This window comes from Acanthisitta chloris, unplaced genomic scaffold, assembly GCF_000695815.1.
Source record: "Acanthisitta chloris isolate BGI_N310 unplaced genomic scaffold, ASM69581v1 scaffold18601, whole genome shotgun sequence".
Classification (NCBI taxonomy): Eukaryota; Metazoa; Chordata; class Aves; order Passeriformes; family Acanthisittidae; genus Acanthisitta; species Acanthisitta chloris.
Window position 1 is genome coordinate 2493 of NW_008656737.1, and position 23962 is coordinate 26454.

General features: G+C 42.3%; 1 protein-coding gene across 1 annotated transcript in view; it reads right to left on the reverse strand.

Annotated features, from left to right (window-relative positions):
• Window positions 1-5392: 5392 nt before the first annotated feature.
• BTRC (beta-transducin repeat containing E3 ubiquitin protein ligase) overlaps window positions 5393-23962 on the reverse strand; it is an 87524-nt gene continuing 68954 nt past the window's right edge. Inside the window, exons 5-13 of the mRNA XM_009084452.1 lie at window positions 23188-23374; window positions 18661-18757; window positions 17665-17802; window positions 17063-17181; window positions 14505-14754; window positions 13705-13823; window positions 9493-9603; window positions 8831-8909; window positions 5393-5608 (exon numbers count right to left, since the gene is read on the reverse strand). Coding sequence (XP_009082700.1) covers window positions 5447-5608; window positions 8831-8909; window positions 9493-9603; window positions 13705-13823; window positions 14505-14754; window positions 17063-17181; window positions 17665-17802; window positions 18661-18757; window positions 23188-23374 — 1262 coding nt within the window. The 3' untranslated portion in view covers window positions 5393-5446. The remainder of the gene's footprint in view (window positions 5609-8830; window positions 8910-9492; window positions 9604-13704; window positions 13824-14504; window positions 14755-17062; window positions 17182-17664; window positions 17803-18660; window positions 18758-23187; window positions 23375-23962) is intronic.

Consider the following 23962-nt stretch of genomic DNA (forward strand, 5'->3'; position numbering starts at 1 on the left):
TCTCCTCATGTCCTCAGTGCATCCTAAAAAGGGCATCAACTGCTACGTTCAACAGTAGGAGGCCTTATTTGATCACCATCCGATGACTTCTGATGCTCTCATGGAAAACCCCCTATTCTTCCAAGTCAACTGCACAAGCAAAAACATCTATTTTCAGCACTGTCCCCACTTTTGTAGAGATCCATCTCCATCCCCACACCCCCTTTAGTTTTCAACCACTTGGGTCATCTCCTCCTCTTCCTCCCACAGTTCAGAGCAAGCCTGCAGTAGGAAGGCTGTCTGCTCCTCATCTGCTTCTCTAACCTGGGAGAGCTGCTAGTACTCGTGATTTATCAAATGCAAGTATTGTGTGTTCCCCCCAAGTGAATTTAGGATTAATCAGCCACAAAAGGCAGATCTTAAATGGTGTTAAAGGAAGCTAAGAAAGTTAGGCAAGACCCCAACCTGGAGATGTGCTTCCCATTGGACCCTGGCTCCCATAAACCCAGAATCAAGCCTGTAGCTCTGCTCAGACTGTGGAAGGGACTTGTGGAAGGGGCAGGATACGCACACCTGGGAGCAGAGAAATGCACATGATACTCTCCAGCTTTTTCAGTGTTCAAAAAAAAAAAGAAAAAGAAAAAAGGATCCTTTGGAGCAGGAGCAGGTGGTGGGTAGGTACAGCATGGTGGTCCAAATCAGCTTCCAGTTTAGAAACAAGTGTAATGCATTTCAATGTTTCTGATGATCATAGACTTCTCAACTTGTCACCTGAATCCTTCTGTTCCAACAGCAGATGTGTCTGTCCTTGAATGTTAGCAGGGAGCAGAGGGAGCTGCTCCAGAGGAGACAGCTGCAGAAGTTATCTCACTGCAAATTCCTTCATGCCATTTTCTATTTGCATATTTTAAAGCAAGCTGTATTCCTCCAAGGATGAGAAGTATTTGCAGCAAAACTGTGCCCTATTGCAAAGGAGCCACAAGCAGGAGATGGTGTGGCCATAACAGATTGTCCTGCTCTGAATGTCCCACACCTCCAGTACTTTCCATCCCATAGTCCAAGGGGGAAGGCTAGGGTGAACTTCCTACTTGTGGGAGAAGTGCTGATCTCTATGCAGCAGAGGTATTTAATTTCAAAGCAATGTGCAACACTTAAAGCCCACAGACACTTCCAACCCTTTTTAATCTCCCTTCAGCAGGCATGTTCTAGTTATTTTCATCATAAACTCTGCAATTACTCCAGTCTAGCTGAGGGATTATCCAACCAGTTCATGCTGAAACCTCTCTCTCACATGCACTCTTGCACACTCACACACACATGCACACATATCATAAGGGAGGGGGAGGGAGTTTGAAAAAGCCACTTCTGACATTGGGAGATCTACTTACCAGATTGCCCCTCCCTGGGTACACAATAAACACCACCAAATGTCAGGCTGTGGCAGTTTCAAGTTCAAGTTAGATCAGTTAACTTCAGTTTCCTTCTTAGCTATCAGAGAGTTTGTACAACTCGTGGAGTGGGGTAGGAATCCTCACCCTTCTGTGGTTCTGTATGAAGTACCCAGACACAGTCCCTTCTTGAGGGTAAGACCTTTCTCATCATGTGCCAAAAATGGATTAATGGATTTCAGCAGTTGCTTGTTAACTGTACCTGAAACAGCTCTGTACAGCAGAGTTTAAAGTATGGTACCACTTGAAGACCCAACAGTGCTTAGAAGTTACAGAATAGCAGCATGGAGCAGCAGGGCTGACAACCATGGACAATCTGCAATGGTGGTGTCTCTGTGTTTGGCCAGCCAGTCTTCCAGTTCTCCCAGATTCTCTCAACTAGCAAAATAAAATGCATCCTTGTAGGAGCTGGCCACAAAGATGCAATTAAAATATCAGGAAGTTCTGCAGCCTTCAGAGACTGGAGTAACAGATCATTGTTTTCTACAATAATCTAAACGTAAAATACAGAGGATGACCAAACTGAGGAAAAAAAATACTAAATCTAGAGCCACGGTCATATAAACCCCTGCTGATATGCAACCATACTGCAGAACTTGTAATACCTGAACTTAAAGGGACAGTGTTCAAATAGTATTAAGACACAGAACTTGAACTCAGCAAAGTTTGGGATGCAAACTTTGATTCTCTCTGCTCCCCTGCCATTTCGGCTTTGGGACCACAGTATTCATGATATGTAGAGTTGCTTGAAAGCCAAAACAGCCTTCTTGGACTTAAGAAGTTGTGACAAAATTAGTTGTGGATGAACATATCATTGTGACTCAGAACATCTATGACTTTGCAGAGCTAAGTCACTCTGACAGTGTCATCTGAACAGAGTTGTTAACCTGTTTTACAGTAACAGTTCAAAGAGAAAAGAGGAGTGTCATCACACGCTCTGAGATGCTGTTTAGAACAGACGTAGCCTCTAGGCTCAGTGAAAATACAGGGAGCTGAGTGCCCATCACTGCTGTCCACACACCTCAGGAGCTGCACTAGGTACTCCCAGAGCACAGGCTTTCTGTAACTCCATCACCTTGTCTGTCTTAGCTGTCACCAAAATTATTCAAGCCTTCTGTACTGCTCTTTGGGGACTCGGCCCAGCTCCTTGCTACGTTTCATTGGTGGAAATAGTGCATCCCAAACAATGTAACAATGCTTCTTCATCAAAGTGAAGTTGATGGGAATAGCTTAAAACACATTGCCATCTGTCAAGTTCAGAGGGTGTTAACAAAGCCTGTTTAAAGCCCTCCAGCCCAGAGACAAAGGGCCTCAATTTCCTACTGTGGGATTGGAGTAACTCCCCACCATGGCAGTGGAAGCTATTCCAGACCTACAGGAGAAGATCTGGGCCCAAACCTGAAATGGCCAAGGACTGACTTACAGAGTCTTTCCTGGTCTAAATGCAGGCCTGCTGCAATTCCTTCCAGCTCTGTGAAGACAGCTGTTTCCCCCACCCCCCACCCCGTTCAGTTCACAGACATGCAGAATTTTGCCTCATGTCCCTCCTCTTCAGGACTATTTTTATCTCTAAACAACGACAATTCGCAAGTCTTGGACAGAAAGCAAAGATCCGTATCAGCTATCAGCAAAAGAACTAATCAGCCTGTGTCCCTAAACCACAGTGCAGCATGCATGGAGGTTAGAGAAGCAGGCCAAAGACTCTCCTTCCAAAGGCCTTCTAGCAAGGCCCCTGAAATGCTGCAGAACTGGCCTGGAGTCACTGCTAAATGTAATGATTGTCCTTATGGCCACAATCATTTTACCCATCTGCCATCACCAGGGGACTGTGTATTTGCTCATTCAAGTGAGGCAAAGTCTTATCGTCATGGCCAGAGTGTTTGTGTAGTGTCTCCGTTCTAGGGCGGCTGTTGAGAGCTCCATAAGGTTTTTAGCAACTCCCTCTTCCAGCACCCAGCTACAGCCTCTCTGAGGGGAGACGGAATGGAAAGGAAGGAGCAATGTCCAAGTTTTCCTTCTCACCCCAGCCTCAAACATTCCTCCAATTTACAGAATGATTCATAAGCCATCAGCAACACACTGTCTTCAGGGAGAACAGCAGGAGGAAGATGGTACAGACAATCCCTTTGCTAGTGAAATACTGGCCTGGGCCAACATTTCACCCAGGGCAGGGGGTGGACAGGATCTCAGCCCCAGTCCATCATGCTTGGGACTTTGGCAGAAGAGAGTTTAACTTTTCATTGACTAGCATTCCCCAGCCAAGCAGATATTAAGGGAGACTACAATACACATCCAGCTTCCAAAGGGTTAGCACAGCAGGCAGGAGAGGAAAGAGATGGATTTGGCTCATAATAGTCAAATTTCAAGGGTCCTCTCTCTACAAAAAAATAAGTCTGCAGTCAGAACAGCCAAAAGCTGCAGGGAAGTTGGGGCTGGGGGAGGTGATGGTCTGGCTGTTATAGGTATTTCTGTTGCTCTTCAGAGCTGAATGCTTTTCCAAAGGCCTAGCAATGATATTGATTTCAGTCTGAGAGTTGCAGATTCCTCCCCACCCACCCTCCCACCCACCCTGAAGTGACTCTCAGCAGGATGCACTGTGGCTGTAAGTCTTCTGCTTAACAGCAAAGCAACACATTCTGGCAACATCTTAAATATATTCATAGGACATCTGTGACTGGGTTTAGTGGGGAACCAAGTGGGGTAAAGGGAAGAGGAGTGAACATGAAGAGGGGGATGAGGGAGGAAAGGGATGGGAAGGTTTAAAAATGTTAACTGTTCATGAAAGACAGAAGTCGTCTTCTGATATAGCAGCACTTTAGCAGTCAGCCGCGCCGAGTAGACCCTGTCTGAGATCAACCGCATGCCAACTTTGTTCCAGAAACAAGTCTGAGAGCCTCTTTCTTCAGCAAGTATTGGTTACGTGGATAGTTCTTTTGTCCTGGCATTTAAATACTGCAGCTTAAATGAGTCCTGGGAACAAAAAAAAACAAACAAACCAAACAAACCCCATTTGTACTAAACCTTTTAATGATTTAAAAGAACTTCTGATTGACCAGAGTGTTTAAGAAAATCAAGATGACAGATCTGACAGGTCTGGAGCACCACTGTACAGTTACCAAACAGGATACAGGATGTGTCCCATAACAGAGAATTTTCATGGGAAAATGTCACTGTGGACACCCCTTTGCAGAAGCCTGTCAGCTCTTCTGCCATTTTTCTCAAGCTATTAACAGTAATTGTGCACGTACCCACCCAAGCAGGCAATCATGCTATCCCACTTCACTCATATACATCAAATCCACTCCACAACTGACCCAAATATATGAAACATTATGTCCTCCCCATGCTGTGCTGGCAAAGACAAAAGGGTAAGGTGATGAGCAAAGAGCCAGGCTCTGATATGAACAATTTAACACCCATGCTATGTGAGACACAAGGGCTAGGCCCCATCAGTAAATTACTTTGAACATTGATGCATCTCGATTAAATTTGCCTGGGCTTGTGCCTCAGTGTCTCCTCCCCATGCCAAACTGTAATCTTGAATCAGCTTGCTGCAGAGCGAGGAGAATGGTCACCCCTTCAGAGGGAGGGAATAAAGCTGACACTTCTTGGCAAAGCCCTCCTGCCTGGTGACAACTGCCCAGGGTCAGGCCATCTGCATCCCCTTGTTAGGCAGCAGCTGCTCTACTCGCTCTGCAGAAACCCTTCTTCCTTCTGGACAGCAGTGATAGCTGATTTAATTATTGATGATAATGGACAGAGGAGGAGGAGTTCTTCAGGGGAAGCCACAGGCACCACATGCCACATATCCTAAAATAAAGTCCCTATTCTAAGGTATCAGAACCATTCCTGTCCTTTTACAGGACACTGTAATTTCTGCACAACTAAGATGAGAAATACTGATAGACCTGGCTAGTTATTCAAGCAACATGCTTGCACTGCATCCAGTGTCACCTTTGAGCCTCATTTTGTTTATTTATTTTTTACCTGTGCGAATGTGAGGTACAGTGTAGTGTTATTTATCTGGAGATGTAGGTGTATGTTCTGGACGGGGAACGAGTGGATTCTGCTTGGGCAGCTGGGTCATTCAGAAAATCCCAGATGAGGATAGTGTCATCATGTGAGCTGCTGACGATCTGGAACTCATCAAACTGAAGTCGAAAGACTCTTCCAGAATGCTCCTAAATGCAAGTGGGAGACACAGCATGTTACTTCGCAAACCAGCTGGCACCTGGGATGGAGCAAGGAAGATGAACTTGGACTTGATTCTAGTGTTACATTCATTTCTCAGAAAATCCCACATGACACACTGTGCATCACCATCACAGAGCATAAATTAAGCTCCCTCTCAGTGAAAAGGGCTTCCCATATCTGAGGACTTGGCTCCTGGGAAGTTTACATTACAGTTGTCCTTAAATCCCAATACTGGATACACACTGCAGAACAAACCAAACTCCCTCCACCACACAGTTCTGCCTGGCGAGGATGACAGGTGCACTGCCTTCCTTGTTCCATGGCAAAACTCCTTCCTGAAATTACAGCATTCCCAGATGCAGTAGGTTGCAGGGGAAGAGATGAGAACTTTGCATTCAATGCTTGGCACCACTGCCACTGCTGAAGAGGAGAGAGCTTAACACTGGAGGACACACTAAGGAGTCTGTTGTAAAGTCCAGTGACACAGTAATAATTCCTCTTAAGCAGTTCTAAAAATATGAACTAGAAAGGGCACTCTTTATAGGCAATTTGCATTGTGCTCCGAGGCTGAGTGGAAATGGCATGACGATTTGGCAAGAGTTCAGACCGTAATTAACAGGAGGCAAGGGCAAGATCCTGGATATCACAGAGCAAATCCACTATGCTTTCCCTTTTGTGTTGCCTGTTTTCTCTTGGTGCTTACACTGCTGCAAGAGCAGTGGCTGCCTCCTCGGTCAGAAGGGAGCAGGAATTGTGCAACTAGGGCGAGCCCTATCTCTTTACACATTTCTATTCAGTGCTCAAACATTGTAAGGGGCTGAGGGTGAAGAAAGAAACATGTCTTAAAATACTTCAATACTGAAACTACAGATTTCTCACACATTTAGACAAAAGAGAATTGTTAGTTACTGAATGGGAAGCCTTTGCCTTACAGCACAAGACCACCAAAATACAACCCACTTTGCAAAGCACAACAGCTGCTTTAAAGTGAATTTCTGAATCTTTAAATTAACTGAAAATAAACACACACACAAGTCAGATTCTAGTTTTAAGACACATTTTTTAAAATTTCTAATCAATGGAACCTTTCTGATCTTCTAACTCTAACAGTCTTCCCACCTATTCTAAAAAGAAGTGTTTTTTTCCAGAGCCTGTGCAGTAGCAATAAAGGAGTTCGTGCTAAAAAGTATCACTACAGCGGTGAGATCCATTGAGGGATTGCTTACAGGGACAATGAGAGAGAGAAGTACTTCCAAAAACTGTTTCCAAAACTCCCTTTTTGATCACAGTCACTGTAGGCTAAGTAAGGCTGCCCTACCTGGACTGTTCAGGTCATAAGGAAAGCTGAACAGTGTGCTTATTCTGTGCATGGAAAGCTTCTGTCAAATTCATGTGGACACCATTCCAGCTAACGGAAGACAAAACTGGAAGGGACCTGGCATGCAGCGAACATTTGTTATCTGTGCACTTTCCTCCTACTGTTTGAAAATTGAACATGAGCAGCAGGAGACTCATGATGTTCATTGTGCAGCCAGGTTTAATTTTGGAGGACGAGGGAAGAGGAAAAAAACACACCAAACTGTGGGTAAGTGGGTATAAGGACACCCTGTTGTCATAGAAGTCCTAAAAGCACCACAATAGCTTCCTCTGCTCCCCACTCCCCTTTGGCCCCCTTCATCACTATCAAACAGGGATTTATGAGTATCCATGTGTGGAGATTCCTACAGTGTTTCCATCCCACCGCTTCTGATTTATAATATAATTAGCTGGGGCACTTTGGCTGTCCACTGCTGGAAAATGCAGAGGAAATCACACCAGTTAAATTAAGTCTACAAGTTACTAGGTATGCATTTGTCTCAGGCTGAAGCAGTAACACTACCAAAAGCCTTAGACTCTCGGGATATGTGCTCATGGGCATAGAGTTGTTCCATAGTTTGGAACTGGGTGGCCGATGACACAGGGTTTTTCTGGATTTCAGCCATGAAACTATTTGCAGTTCTATTTGGCTAACAAGAAGGTTTTTCAACATAGTACCTGCAGGCATCCAAGGCTCTCATGGACTCTTACTCTGCAGCTTATGGTCCAAATACATGATTGGAAAAGAGCTAACATGGCTTAATGATGTACTGCCTGTCAGCAGTAACCTGTCCCAGTAACCCCCACAGCCTGCACCAAATGCCAAGTAAAATACTTTAGCGAGATCTACAGCAACAGTAGCAATTCAGGTGGTCGATGAGTGTGCGGAAGGTCAGCCAGCACAGCTCAGCTGGTGAGAGGTAACCACACTTTTAGAGAATCAGACAGCCTCGGTATGATCCTGGTTTAGAGCACAGATTACAGTCACATGCAACAGCAGGAGAAGGTCTAACATATACCAACCCAAACACTTCCTAGCTAAGAAATAAAAACATTTAGTGCTTCTTTTTCAAGGAGAATTTGGTACTGGACTGAAATCTTCCTTTATCCCCAGCAACAGTGCCAGTTTTAACGGTTGAACATGGTAGAGGAACACTTACTGGAACCCTTCCATGGCCTTGGCTGTTTTTCTCTGGCATTTTTCTCACAACTTTCCCATGTTACCATAAGACCAGTGCAGAATCACTGCTAAGCATGGCTGTGAGTGTTGTTAACACTCACACAATGACATTTTAACCACACCATCATCAGACCTGCACTAAAATCCAGTAGATGGCATGAAAGGAGTAGTTGCTGTTTAAGGATGAGGCAATTTCACTGTCTGTTCCAGTCCTTACCTGGTTTTTCCTTAAACACCAAAAAGCCAGTTAAAAACAATTCCAAGGCTGTTTTTGTTCTTGTTCCTCAAATTTGGAAAGTAGTACACTTCTTCATGAAATGTCATGTCAACAATTCAGACAACTTACTACTACATTATCAGGTACACACAGGTTGAAGTAAACCCACTGTCACATGCAATCCTAGAAGGCTGAGTCTCAAAAATTGATTTAGTCACTAACTTCAAATCACAGAACAAAACTGTTAAAAAGTGAGTGAAAACTCCAGAGGTTCTAACTTCTAATGCTGGTTCTAACTTTGCAACATTAAAAAAAGTTGGGACATCCAAAAAAGCCAGATCCCTAGAAATGATGTCTAGATCCTGCAGACTGGGGTTAAGCTGACTTGAGTTTTCATGGCTCAAGATAGCCCTAATCAAGCACACTTTTCCCAACACCCCTACCAAAAACTCTTACCACAAGGGTTCGCAAGCACAGGGTCCCTGCTGGAGCACGAGGGTCCAAAGCAGCCACAAGATCCCATACTTTAATTTTCCTAGTAGTGAAAAAAGAGACATCATGGCTCTGTTAAAGAGAAAAGAGCAAGCACTCACAGAAAAAAAAAATATTCGTACAGCTTAGCTAATACAACAGTTTGAAGAAAATTACAGCAATCCTTCTGCTCTTGAGACCTGGTTCTTGCATTTCCCCTTTGTTAAGGTTATACAGCTTAATGGGAGGAAAAAATGTGCTGTCAACAAAGTAAAACACATGAAAACCAGCTGGTAATAACTAACAAACACGTGGGAATGCAGACACCTAGTCTGTAAAGGCAAATGGTCCTGCAGACATAACCACAGACAGGAAAGATTGTTCTTAGGATTGGTTGAGCTAAAAGAGGTTTCAAGCTGAGTTGGTCAAATATTCTTACAAGCAAAAGAACTGGACTTCTGACTTACTTCAAAACAAAAACAAAAGCTATGCGTTGTAGCATGGTTCTGACTTACTAGCCATGAAAAGGTCTTCTTGGTATTGCAGACAAAGAGTCTAATATTTATAAGGAAGACGAAGCAAAGCGGGATGGGAGACACTGAGACAGGCAGGAAGATGCAAAGCACAGACTGTGCTGATAACCTCACCCATCATATGCCCCACTGACTATCCTCTTGTTATCAAAGCGTATGCATCTCACCAACTCTTCGTGGCCTTCCAGCACTCGTAAACATGCCCCACACTCGATATCCCACAGCCTGGAAAAGAGTACAAAGAAGCATTAAGAATTTTTGAGACCTAAACATTGCAACAAAACATTTGGTCTTTGCTTGTAGCTAATGGAAACTTGGAAAAAAAGATTATGACAAAGAAGAAACGACAAAGAAGAAACAAACTACACTCAACACTCCTTTTCCTGATGTCAAGTGGATGCATGCTTTTCAACATGAACCTGTGATGTAACAGTAACACATGGGAAGTGAGTCAGAGCTAGTTGTGTCTAGTACCTACTGCTCTAGTAACACAGGATATCTCCCACTTATCTTCAGAGTGAGCTACACTTTGTTTTACTGAGGTTTCTTTTTCATAAGTGTCCTGCCTTGATTTTAAGATGTTAAGAGAGGGAGACTTACCAATCCCCTTGGCAGCTTGTTTCAGTTGGTAAGATCACCTTCACAGGGCATATGCCCCCTTCTGCTCCCCTACGTGCCTATTTCTGGTTTGGAGACTACCATCAGACAGATTAAGTAATCAATACAGTGGCAAAATGTACAAGAATTGACAAGCCCTTTTCATTTGTCATTTCTCCTACTGAAGGGATGATTACTCTGTAATCTAGGCACCTTATTCATAAGCTAAAATGGACACTATTATTTTGCAAAGCATTTCTTCTTGCTCTCAAATAGTTCCTGTGGCTCTCTGTGAACTGGCCTTTGTGATGGGTTTTCAGCATGGAGAATAAATTAAAATACATTAATTTTTACACTTACACACTACCTTTAAAAATAGTTAAGAAATGCTTCAAATAGTTATTAAGTCAATCTAGTTGTTTTCCATACTTTTGTCAGCTCTTTGACATCACTCCCAATTGCCACGGATAAAGAAAGATCATTTGCCTACAGGAGCTGAAATTCTTTGACATGTATTGTCTAGAGGTGTTCCACCTCTGGCTGAGACACGCTCTGCTCATGTAGCTCATATTGCTATTAAGTTATTAATAGCAGTATCTGCTGTGGCTCCCTGACACATAGCAGAAAGAAAGTAGCCACAAATGTTCTAAAAAGTTCTTAAATGCTCATTCAGTAACTGTTCAGACTGGCATGAACTTCACAGTAGTGAGAAATGTGGACGGTTTGTGGAAACTCTCTGGGTGACATGTCTCAAAGCACCACAGCTGCTATGGGGTCAGGTCAGCTTTGGGGAAGGGGGACAAAGAAAGAGAGAAACATATTTTACTCCTGAGGTCCCCCGGGAATAATCTAGATCTAACTGATGTGTGCCGAAGATTAGTGGATAATGACTGCAGCTGTCTTGCCACAACACGCTGCTCTCACTTTGGACTACAAATGAATGAACAGAACTCTTCTGTCACTGTAGAACTGGGAAAGGATTTGTCTATGCACATGTTTGAAGTCAATGAGGAGCACAATGTGATTCTTCAATCTGTGAAGTTGATCTTTCAGGAATCTGTGAAGACCCCAGTAGTTTTCACAGAAGTACCAGCACACGAGTCAAGGTCAGAGCAAGCAACTCCATGGCAAAGGTCAGCCAAAGGCACTATGGCTAGTCAGAGAGCATTAAGTCTCTCAAGGACTGTGAACAGGATGGACAATGCCAGAAATTAACTGGTGCAGAAAGGTCTGAAGAACAATCTTGTGCCAGGAACTTTTGTGCCATGTGTTTCTATTCCTTGCCATCAATCCTGAGAGTGCCAGCAGCTCCAGGAGGCTGCAGCACACTAATTCAGGCCTGTATTTTCAGGTCCCAGTTTGAGGTTTTACTGGAATCAGAATGGGACTTTAAGAGGTGATCATGTCCCTAGTCACATGGGGAATGGGCCTTCATGTACATAGGGGATAACTGCTATTAAGAGCAGAGCGTCCTAGCAGAATTGGTGCCAATGGTATCTCCTAGATTTGATAAGCTTCTCAAATTTCTACTTCTTTAAACAGTCAAAAGAACAAATAGTAAAAGAACCAATCTTAAGGTTTGAGAACGAAAAAAATTCACTGCAAAGGGTACATAGGCAAAAACACTACTATTCTTCCTTCCTATTACTTTGGAAGAACTTCTGGAAGTAGAGGGAGGTCTGCAATTATCTCAGCCTTTAATTCACCTGAAGTCCTGGCAGAGCTGGAAGATATACAGAAGGCAGGTAAGCCTGAATCCCTATGGCTTAGAGGAAATGCTGTTGTCTAAACAGACCAGTGTCAGATCTCCATGTGTACACACACTGGAGGTAGAATACACACATGCAAACCAATCACTCATTTAAAAATTAACCCAAGATGATATAGTCTGATTCTATTTTCTTGACATGAATTCTCTGGTTCCTTCCTTTCTACAGCACGTTTGTCTGTAGCACTTAAGAACTCTGGCCCTAGAAGTTAAGATACTGAAGTGATTGGATTAAACTTGACAGATCAGTTTCTACCAGACGGAAATTTGCACAATGATAGTGATGTGTATGTAGCTGTCCCCTCTTACACCAGTGAAATTTCTGGCCTAAAACAAAACCTAAAAATTTTTTATATGTGGAATCTTCTTACAGAAGAAAGATAATGCTTTCTCAGCTACTTCACATGTCCTTACATTTGCAGTTGTAAAACTAGAAATCAGTGTCATCCTTTCAAAAAAAAGTTTTTCTTTTAGTTCTGTATCAGCCTCTACTAAAGGCCAACACACAACATCTGGCACTTTACAGTTGATTAAAATCAAACATACAAAGCACCAAGCCACCCACAAAGATGACTTAGTAACCTGCCCTTTCTTTATCAGCCTTCCACTGACTTGTGGCCCCCGCTAATGGGTGGGAGAAAACTGTGACCAGGTAAGACTTTTGCCTTGCCCACACTGCTGCTGAACTTGACTTCCATTGAGATTTAATTTCTGACATTCCTGAAATTCTAGCACAATTTATCTGTCAACTAGAGATTTTGTCCAATGTAAACATAAAAGTAACTGCATTCCTCTTTAGCATTATCACTATTTTGACATTTATTTTTATTAGCATTGCAGGACATATCTTAGATCCTTTCCTAACTGCTGTAATATTTAACTATTTCTTTCTCTGCTTCTGAGACCAAGTTTCATAGTACAGCTTGAAGAGGGTTATTTTTTCTGTTTGAAGTGCAGGAGTTCTCACCATGTGTAACTAGTGGTACTTTTACACAATTCCTGTAACAATTTTTCCTCTGATTAAGAGACAGAAGTTCCAGCTCTTCTGGTCATGCTCTCAGACAGCCCTATATTAAAATCTGGCACAATAACCTGGTGATGTCAACCCATGGACCACTGTTTTCCTACAGAATGCAAAGCAGGGAGAGGCAGTGTGTTGCAAGCCAAGTGCACAATAGCATGAATCATTCTTGCTGAGAAGAAATTACTACTGACATGTGAAGGGTTTCTGCTTACACTGCCCAGCTCTCAAGTTTTATCAGAAGGCAGACAATTAGTTAAAGGACTGACAAAGACAAAAAGAAGGTTGCTCTTACTCCCATTTGGAAGACAGAGGCATTTTCTTAAGTCATGTAAACTAATATTCAGCTAGTTTTGTACACCCCAAAAGTCATAGGACATCCCTCTGCCTGCAGGATGTAGGAAGAAATCCTGGCTCATGATACCAGAAAGAGTTAAACCTCAGATTGCAACCAGGGCAGCTGGAGAAGTGCAAAAGGCAGTAAACTGAACTTCATGCTCTAAACCAGCTGTTCCAAACTTAACCAGGTGCCAAGTACCACAAGAAGAGTTTGGCGAGAGCCCAGGAGGATTTCTGCAGAGGATTAAATGCCTCTTACTGCAAATCTGACCCCTTTAACTAGACGCATAGCTTAATTAAAATATCACAAGAGGACATCACAGAAAGTGGTACTTGCCAGCTCCTTCATACACCAGAATTGTCAGAGCAATGCAACTTGTTCATTAGTATGGGACTCTTGAGATATAGCGGATGAAAGTCAACACAGTAAAACAGGTTTCTAATACCTCTTTCCAGTAGTTCCCCATGTTCTATACCAAAGAAAGCATATTTCAAAGTAGACAAGGGTGCAGAGAACTTCAGTTGCCTAACCTTGCACATCCCAGCGAATCAGAGACAACGTGCTTGCACAGAACTCTGAGATGGAGAGTGTGTCTCTCACCTGATAGTATTATCTGAAGAGCCGCTCACTACTAGCCTGTCTCTGTACTGCAGACATGCAATGCCTCGTTTGTGGCCATTTAAGGTGCGCACAAATTCGCAGGTACTAGTGTTCCATACCTGTGACAGGAAGGAGGGAGAGAACCACACAGAAACAAAATTATTAAGAAGAGACTAACAAAAGATGGTATCTGTATGATATATAGGTGCATCCAGAATGCTCTTAATTTTAAGATGCTATCATTAAGCCTGGGAAAATTACCCCTCCGATGGCGTGTGATTATAGTCTGCACCTGATAGCAGTTTGGGTCACTGTACATAGAAGATTTTTGCCACACCTTATCAGAATTAGCTTCCAGGTTTAGCACTGTCAGGCTACACTTTAGTCTACACATGATCTTGATTTTCTGGAGGTTTAATGCTGCAGATTGGGATCACAGAAGTAACACTTAAGTGACTCCTACCCACTCACCTTCACCTTTGCCCCCATGCTGCCCTCTGACAACTGTTTGAATGACTGATGCTGAAACATATTATGGAATTCGTCAAGTCAAAAAAGAACACAGTGAAAAAAGTTCTTTTTCAACTGCATCTGTACCTGGATCTGATTTGCCATACAGCTCTGTAAAACAGTTGTGTAAGCTCAACAGAGGAGGGACGAGTAGAAATGAGCAGCAGGAAGAACACTGCTTCTAAAGGAAGATCTGTGTAATAACTGCCAAGGACCATCTTCCCTGTCTGGTCACTGTTCTTCATTATATACCCCAATGCTGAAAGTAAAAAGCCTCTGAAACACCTCACCTTTATAGTTCTGTCACCTGACGCTGATACAATATACTTGTCATCAAAGTCCACTACGTTGACGGCAGCTCGGTGCCCTACTAGCACCCTCCTGAGAGTGATGTCTGTTGGTGAAGCCATGTCCCACACAGCGATGGAACGGTCTTTGGAACATGTCACCATCATGCCGTTATTGAAGCGCAGGTGCAGTACTGCTTCGCAGTGATGGATCAGAGTATTCAGCATCTCACCTGCATTCACGTCCCACACTCTGCAGTTTCAAAATTCAAACCAGAGAGAAGAGTTAAAAACCCGCACAGTGCATCTTCTGCAGAGTGAGAGAGAGACAGGGAGAGGTAACTGACTCTCTAGCAATATTAGAGAAGCAAACACAAGTTAGATCTACATACATTAAATAGTTCATTAAAATGTATTATATAAAGCTGTTGATTATGCATACATTGGGACAGTACAGCAGCCAAAACCCCTGCAGTGCAGTTAATACCATAAAAATAACCCAGCCAGGAAAAAAATATTCTTTAAATATGGGAATTTAGTGCTAAGGAAAGGTGGAAGACTGATGGCCTTAAAGACTGATGTTTCCTAGTTGTGTCAGCCTACCATACACTTCATTTCCAGTACATGTGGAGAAGCAAGCTCAGTAACAGGCTTGATTTTTGACCTCTACCAACTCAAAGGATAATTTATACAGAAGCAGAAGACAAGAAAATGCATTTCAAAAAAACACAAGTCATTGCCACAAGTTGCATTTACCCTGCAGTGCATCTGGTACACAGCTACATTTCAGGAATGTGCTGAATACCCGAGTTAAAACACAGTATTTATGTCAGTTTAATGTTATTGGAACCAACTGTTACAACTGAAAGATAATTTAAGATGTAAGTTAGACAAAAGTCTCATACACAACTTATAGGACTTGAAATGAAGATTTTAAGACTTAAAAATATTTCTTTTTGGCTATTCTGTTAGCAAACTTCTTTTACCCTCCTCTCCATGAAGAGATTTCTTTTGGCACTATCCCACCTGTATTCTAGATACACTCCCAGAGAGCAGAAAACGTCTGTATCATCAAGCACATCATACACTGCAGAAGTTAAAACTTTCCTCTACCACTAAGGCAAGCAGTAAGAAAAGGCAAGATGTGAGAAAGACTTCTAATGTCTTATTTTCTAAGTTATGGAGACTGAAGTGCATCAACTTATAAATGAGAAAGAAAACTACATTCCAATTACCAAATGCAAAGGAGAAAAAACTAAAGACCTGAGCCATTAACATATGAACAGTTTGCAGACAGGGTTGCCAAACTGAACAGGAGCTGGAGATCCACTGACTTCTTTGGACAAGTCCATCCCTGAGATCTCAGAAGCATTAAGAGCCCATCTGTACTGTCTGTTGGATCAAGCTCCTCTTCCTGAGGATACCCAAGGATAAAAGTGATGCATTCTATGTGCCTCTGGGGTCTGCACAAACATTTATAGATGCAGTGGGAAACGAAGTATTTCTGGGCAAGTAGCCAGTCTGCAATTTGGCCTGCCTGGCCTGACACGGAAGATGATAGTGCATGTTACAGAAATCAGCCTCTCCATTTGTGATCTGTTTAGCCCAGTGCAGTTCCCACAGCATCTCCAGGGAGGTGATGTTGTCGAAATTCCAGATTCACACTAATGACAGGACCCCAAAACCTAGCAGCACTACAAGACTACATGGACCACATGTCAGGAATTAAATGTAATGGTTATTAACTTAACAGTAGTAGCTTACATGCAAGCACGGTGGCAACCATGAGGAGCTTGCAGCCATAGGAACACATGCTAATAGCTGCAGAAAAGGCCACCAATACATCTTCTTGGTGTCTGCATGGGCATTGCTTGTACTCTGACAAGGGAGGAATATATAACAACATGGAGACAACAGACTTGTCCCTTATCCAAGTTCGTATTGCAATTCACTAACTCGTATGTGCCTGTATTTACACTACAGATCTTACACTCTCTGCGACCCTGTAAAACGACTAGTGGACTTCACATCTACACAACATGCACCAGAAGTGCTACCTTGAGGTGTCTAGCCTTTTGCTGGAGACTGGAAGGACAGCAAGGTTAGAAAGACTGAATGAAAAGAAGTAGCATGCTGAAGTTTAATTAAAAGTCACAGAAGATCCAATCATACGTCTTTTGGTTAAAATTAAGTGACAATGGATGACTAAACCTTCAAACTTGCTTTGAAAACTTCAACTCTTAAAATGTTATTCTTGAGGAGAATTTATAACATTCTCAGGGAGTGTCAAAACATACAAAACCTTGGTGAAACACCAGATGGCCTTCCTAAGTCATCTTGACCTTGACTGTCCTTTGCTTAGATTCTTGTTTCTTCTTGACAGCAATTTGCATGGACATTTGATAAACAAGGACAGCACACTACTGAACAAATATGCTGAACTAGTTGGAACTGCATAGAACTAATTTAACAGCTCACGCTTAAGAAGAGATCATTTCATCAGCTTGCAAAGCTAAAACCTTAAAGAGCCAAACAGAAAGCTCCACATCATGAGCACACACCTGACTGTTGAGTCTGAAGATCCAGTAATGATCACCCGTTCATCATACTGGAGGCACAGGACGGAACCCGTGTGTCCGGTGAGAATTCGCTTGCATTCCAATGTATTCTTATCCCAGATCTAAGACAGCAAACATTCAAAAGCAGACAGCTCAGTAAGGTTTTCATCCTTCAGCACTTACTGGTTTGACTAGCCTGTTTTTTACTACAACACATCATCCATAGTGCAGTTAGAACACCTTTAGTGGCATCTGTAAAGCCTTCTACAGGCTCTTTGCTGCAATACATTAACAACTTTGATATTACTGGCTTTACTATGAATATGGGTTTTACCCTTCCCATCAGGGTACAGAGCCCAGTAATTACACAGCCAGTAATTGCTGGTGGACAAAAACTCTGCTAGCAGAATCCGTCTGTCTGAAAATGGGGTCTCTCTAGTCAGATAAAAGAGGTATACATGCTGTGCAGGTGTGAGGTGGAGGAAGGGGAAGGAGAAGGCTAGGTTACTAACAAGAGACTGGATAGGTGTCACTGAAATTAGGACACAATTATTTATGGCATAGGCACTGCATGCCATCAGTAAGCCATTACGGACCATTCTCACCTTGATAGTATTGTCTCGTAGGCCACTTACTATCTTCTGATCATCATACTGTAAACAATAAACCCCTTTGCTTGTCTCACTTCGGCAGTGGATCCTCTGTAAACTGTGCCTTCCACACCGCCAGTTTGACTCTATTGTCTTGAGGAGAGACAGGAGACAAATGAAACACAAAAACACAGTACAGAACTACTTCCCCCTTTTTTTTGTTTGGTTGAGGAGACAACAGATACTTTTGTTCACACTTTTTCATGCAACTAAGTATATACAATGACATAACTGCTTTCCAGAAGAAGCAAAACATGTAATAAAACCAATTAAACAGACAAATGCCTGGAAAACATACTGGCTAAACTGGCCTGAAATGATGAGGAAGAAGTAACCTAAAAGCTTTTTTCTATCTCCAAGCTTTAACCCCTTGAGACACAACAGCTAAACAACTGAAGAGAAACATTCAGTTGAGCTCTACATGCTTGTACAAAGTTATCACAACAGTGTCTGAGCACTGCTTTTGCCACTAGGAAACAACCAGAACATGCCATTTTGCTCACACCAAATGCAAGCCAACCCTGCCCAGTTGCTTGTTGTTTCCCTGTGTCTTAGGATTGCAGTCTACAGCAATGCAGCTTCTCCTTGTCTCAGTTCTTGACGTCTTCCTGTAATAGCTTATTAGGTCTCATCTGCACTGGGTGGAGCAAAGTATTGTGAACAGAGGAAACCAAAATGTTACAGTGCTGCTGTGGCGTGTGATGTGCAAGGTGTAGAGACTCCACCTGCAAACAGCTCACTGGACAAACCAACTAATCCTCTCTCCACAGGAGCAGTGAAGCCAGATCGACAAAGTCCAGAAAAACACAGACATATCAGGTTTAATGAAATATTTCATTAAAATGGGAGAATTTCCAGAATTTCAGCATCATGAATAAATCAGGGACATTTGAAAAATAAAAAAAAAAATACAACAGCAAACCACCACCACATCTGGAAGCCGTTTCTTACCTCTATGTCCTGTATAATTTTGGGGTAAAGTGCTCTGTAGAAGGAGTTGGGTGGTGCAGTTCCATCAGGAGGTTTATTTTTAAATAGATATTGCCCCCTGGAAGACAAAGAACAATTCCACTGAACACAAATCATGTTTCAGCATTTTGGAGAAAGGTCCTCTTGGCATTTTACAAATGGGTAATCACTGCTGAAAAGCACAGATAGATTCATATTCAAACTAAACTTACTCATAAGATGGGCTAGTTCCTTGCTTGCTTGCCCTGCAACATGTCAGTGTCGCATTTTAACACTGAAATACCCAAGAAAAATCTATGTCTAGTCACCCAGGGAACGGAAATAAATTCTCTATCATGGACATGGGCCCATTCAGCTGAGTAAGTGTTGAGAATGGCTCATGCCCACAATACACACATATGTATCAGAGGTCACCTCTAAAATAAAGTACACAAAGTAAATGAAGGAAGTGAAGGAACCCGCAAACTCACTATGCATTCAAGGCTAGCTCTTACCTGCTTTAGCAGGAACAGGATCAGTTTTGGTACATGGACGTTTTACTGTTACTGCTATATTTTGGTAAGCAACACTTCATCTGTGGTGCCTCCCTTGTTTCAACACTGATTTGGAATACTCATATCCCAAGCTAGAGTTTTGCTACAAAAAAAATCTGTAAACGGCAATCACTACCTGCTGTGTAAAAAACTTCAATTCCTCATCCTGAAGTTAAGAAGCCACCAAACACGGTGTGGAAGCTAGTAAACCCCACCATGGGCGTACTAACTGCTGTTCTGCCTGGCAACATGCCTCGTGAAATGGAGAGAGGCACAAATGCCTCCGAGTGTAATCCTGGCATCAGAGGCACAGAGTTTACTCTGGGCCAGCTCTCCACTTCTCCCTCTCTTGCTCCATTACAGCATAATTAATTGTTCAATACTTCCTTGTGTATTTCTTTCCTGTCCTTTGCAGACAGTATATATTGAAACTCATTTGAGGGACTCTACATTAGCTGCCCTGATGCACATGAACTAGGGAAATGACAACAATGAATCAAAATTTTTAGGTTGTAAGGCAGTAGCAAACTATAGGACTGAACAAACAAAATGACAAATGCTCAAAAAAAGAACTTACGATACTTCTTTAAATAAAGGTACTTTAAGAATAACTTGAGAGAAAGGCACTTTCCACTTTGGACAGATCAATCATCTGATTCTTCAAGTACAGTGACCAGGAGACACTCATATGGGAATAAACACATGTGAAGAAGGGACAAATGGATGCAGATAAAACACTAACTAGATGGTTGCCTATTTACTGTGATCCAGTCTGGAAGAGCATTCATGAAAGTTAAAAGCATTGACCCAGACAGATGAAAAACACTTTGGAGATACACAAAATACCTGGGACACATCCTGGAAGATTTGGGGCAGTTCTGTAACAATCTGTGCACAAGCCTATATGCCTGAAAACCTGTCTGCTGTTTCTTGCTTTACTAGCTGACGCAAAACAGTCTTGTTGCTACCTTTAAGTCCTGTCTTGCTGCATGTACAATCAGTTGTTTACTGTTCAGCTAAAGGATTGCTTGGAATTTCCATGGCATCCCAGTAGCTGTTGTGCTGTAGCTCTGGGATAAAAGGAACTATTGTTTACAGGTTTTGATGACCAGCCAATTCAATCAGATGGACACAATCGTGCCCAGATTTTGGGCTTCTGTTTTATATTTCCCTAAATCTGTGTAACCCTTACTGCTCCCTGACAAGCTGTCAGTGAAGGCTGCTGTGCTGCAGAATGGGGGCTCTCTGTTGTAAACCATGAGCTCAAATGCTGAAATCAGGCAGCCCATGTGCAAACTGAGGAGCTGTAAGCAAATAACACCAGTCATCTATCATTCTGAACTGTCCAGTTAGTCATCTCCTTGTGCCAAGCACAGCATTAGCAATGATTACAAGCTATAAAGCACTACATGGCAGAGAAGCAATTGCACTGGGTATTTCTTTTCTGCCACACCTGCACCTCTATCTTCTAAAGCTAACCAGAGAGCAATCTGAAAGAACTGGGCAAAACTTGCACCTGTTGTGTCAAAGCAACCACCAGAACACAGGGTAAACCTGAAGAAGAGCTGCAGTAATGGGGTGACTGTCCTTGAGATGAGAAGCAAGATTCTGAAACTGTTTTTTAGAAATGCCACGTCTGTATGACTAGCATTTGGTGCTAATGTTATTTCTAAAGTGTGGAGAGAGCAACTTGAGAACCATCAGCTATGATCTATGACAAAATGTACAGAATGGGTAAAGTTTCACAGAACAGGAAAAAGGAAAATGTAGCTCCTGCATTTTAAAAAAAGGGAATAAGGTCCACAAAGGAAATGGAAGATTGTCCAACTCAACCAACTTCGACAGCTTAGCAGTTCTAGAGCACACAATCAGATGAGTGCCTAGAAGATGACAAGGTGAAAAACAACAGGCAACACTGATCAATCCAGAATACACCATGTCTAATTGACCAAATTTCTTCTCATGGGCTACTCTTACGGTTTAGCAAGAGAAGTATGATCTTGGAAGAGCTCAAGGGTGGATGCACAGATGGCTGGAAAGCACAGTCTACTGACAGTGCAATGTTGAACAGGATGACAACTGGGATCTTACATGGAGTCTGTCCTAGATATGTCATTATTGAGCATTTGCATTACTGACAAAGAATGGAACAGGAAGTCTATGTATTACCTGGCCAATAATACTAAAGCTGGGAGAAGCTACAAGCTTTGGAGGACAAGATTAGATTAATAATGCTCTGGACAAAATGGAGAAATACTCAACAATAAATACAATCTCATTCAATAAGAACAAGTGTCAACTTCACCACTGAGTAACAACATAAGCATTCAGGATGATGAATAATGACTAAGTAGAATGTCCACAGAAAGGGTAATTAATTTTATAACAGTATTCTACCAGTGTTAAAAAAGTGCACATGTTCTACTAGAAAGCATAAAATGAGTATCCTTCACATGATATGCAAAGCAATGGTTCCCACACCACCAAAGTGGTGATGCCTTGGTGGAAGACACCCAGCTGCTTACATCATCCTCCAAGAATGGAGCAAAGTAACTGGGAAGGGTCTACACAGAGAAAACCAAGAATGGTATGAGGACAAGTCAACATAAGATTATGATTGGTTAGTGCACCCAAAACATAGGAAACATGGCCATCTTCCAACACCAGAAAGATTATTGCAAAGAGGGGAATGAGAAACGTCCTGTGTGCCTGGGTAGGCTAAATATAACAGGTTGAACTATAGCTAGGAAGACAGACTAGATTTTAGGAAAACCTTTCCAACACTGAAGTTAGAAACAGTGAAAAAGTGAAATTGTGGAATTCCTTTTCAGGGCAATGCCTGGGGAATCTCTGTCAGTGAAGGTTTTTAAGAACAGTTAAGATCAACATCTAGGATGACTTAAGAGAAATCTGGCTCTGCCTGTGGAAAACAGGAGCAACTAAATCACCTCTCAAGGTCCTCTTAGGACTTACTCTGATCTCAACAACACAGAGAAAAAATGGAAGAATAAGGCATTAAAAGCAATGCAAAAGTTACCACTGCCATGCTGTTGTTTATTTCATACTCTTTATAAACATTACACTATTGGAAGCAGATCAAAATGCTATTTACTTCTAAAGAATGTTTCATAATCCTGATTTACTTGCCTTTACTTCCCGAGACAAACAGTATAACAAAATTAACCATAAACCAGAGGTCTTTGTTTGCAACTCTGTATCTTTTTCTTTTTAATAGCAACCAAAATGCCTGAGCTGTCACTTTTATCTTGTTTATGAAATATTCATACCCAGTTTCCTTTCTGCCAACATCCTAGGGACACCCTTGGAAAAGAAAATTATGTATTAAAGGACGTACCCCTGAGAGGGAAAGTTCTAATGAAATGTTAGCAGAGAAGCTTCAAACTTGAGTGAGACCGACATTGTAGTAAGGCTATTCCAGATGATTATTAACTAATCTATCTGCATTTCTAAAGTCCCCTATTCTCCGTGGTACCTACCCTCAGCTTCCAGTTTGAAAATTAAACAGATATCTAATAGCGAAAATCTGCTGAGGAAAAGAAACAGACCTATCAGGAAACAACTAATTCATAGCATATGCTGCCCCACTGCCACCCCTAAAAAAGCTCTTCTGCTCTGAACTGCTGACCAGTTTAGGGTTCCCCTGAGGCACACACAGCTTCTTAATTTGAACTGAATGACAGCTGGGCACAAAAACCTCAGTCTGTATATCTCACTTGACACAGTGGGATAAGAGTATGATCAGAAGAGGAAGATGAGGAAAAAGTCCCCCACGCTGCCTGTATAGGCAAATGATGCCCTAACTCCCCAACCACTGATTTTTGATTTAAGCAACTGTCAGGTTTGGAACTAACATGATGTTTCAGTATGCTAAATAACCTCTTCAAATATGGTTTGAAATGCCCAGCACCTACTGTCCTGAACAGGGGCAAAAGAGATGAAGATGCAGTTTCCTCACCATCCTCTCCTCTCTGACAACCCCCTCCACAGGGAGTCTGTCCTGACCATTCTCTCGATGAGCTTCTTCCACAGCATCCCATCCGACGTCACCCGGTACCACTCCTTGCACACCAGCTCAGCAGCACACAACGATTTGGCATCCAGGTATGACAGAATGTTCTCAGCAATGTGATCCAATCCCCGAGCTGGAGAAGTACAGCAACAACAAAAAATTATTTGCTGGGCAGACACAAAGTTTAAAACAACTCCACATGCCAGTACAAAGATACACTCTCCTTCCATCTCCTCTTCTGCATGCAGAGCTGGACCAAATGCACAGAAGAGCATTTGAGGCTAAGTTCAGGAGTGAGCAGTGTTCTCCAACTTCCTTTGGATATAGCACAACAAGTCATTAAAAATAATAAAGAATCCAAGAAGTCATTCCAATCTATTTCGATGGGTTTTAGCACTAGGGGGATATTCTATGGATGGCATTTCCAACTCAGCGATGCAGCCCCCAAAATCTCTCTATATTAGGACCATTTCTCATCTCACTGCTACAGCTGTTCTCATGTTGCAACGGCTCAAAAGATATTTTTGCTAAAGCAGTAGCTTTTAAACGTAATGAAGAAAAAAATATATATTCCCAATGTGTGCACTGAAGGGTAGTGGTACCTTTAGACATGGGGGAGGGAAAGATATGCAGATGCACAGGGACATTGAGAGGGAAGAAGAGGCTGTGTAAGGAGAAAGTGAGGCAGGTTTGCTAGTTTCCTTTCTTTTGGTGGATGAAG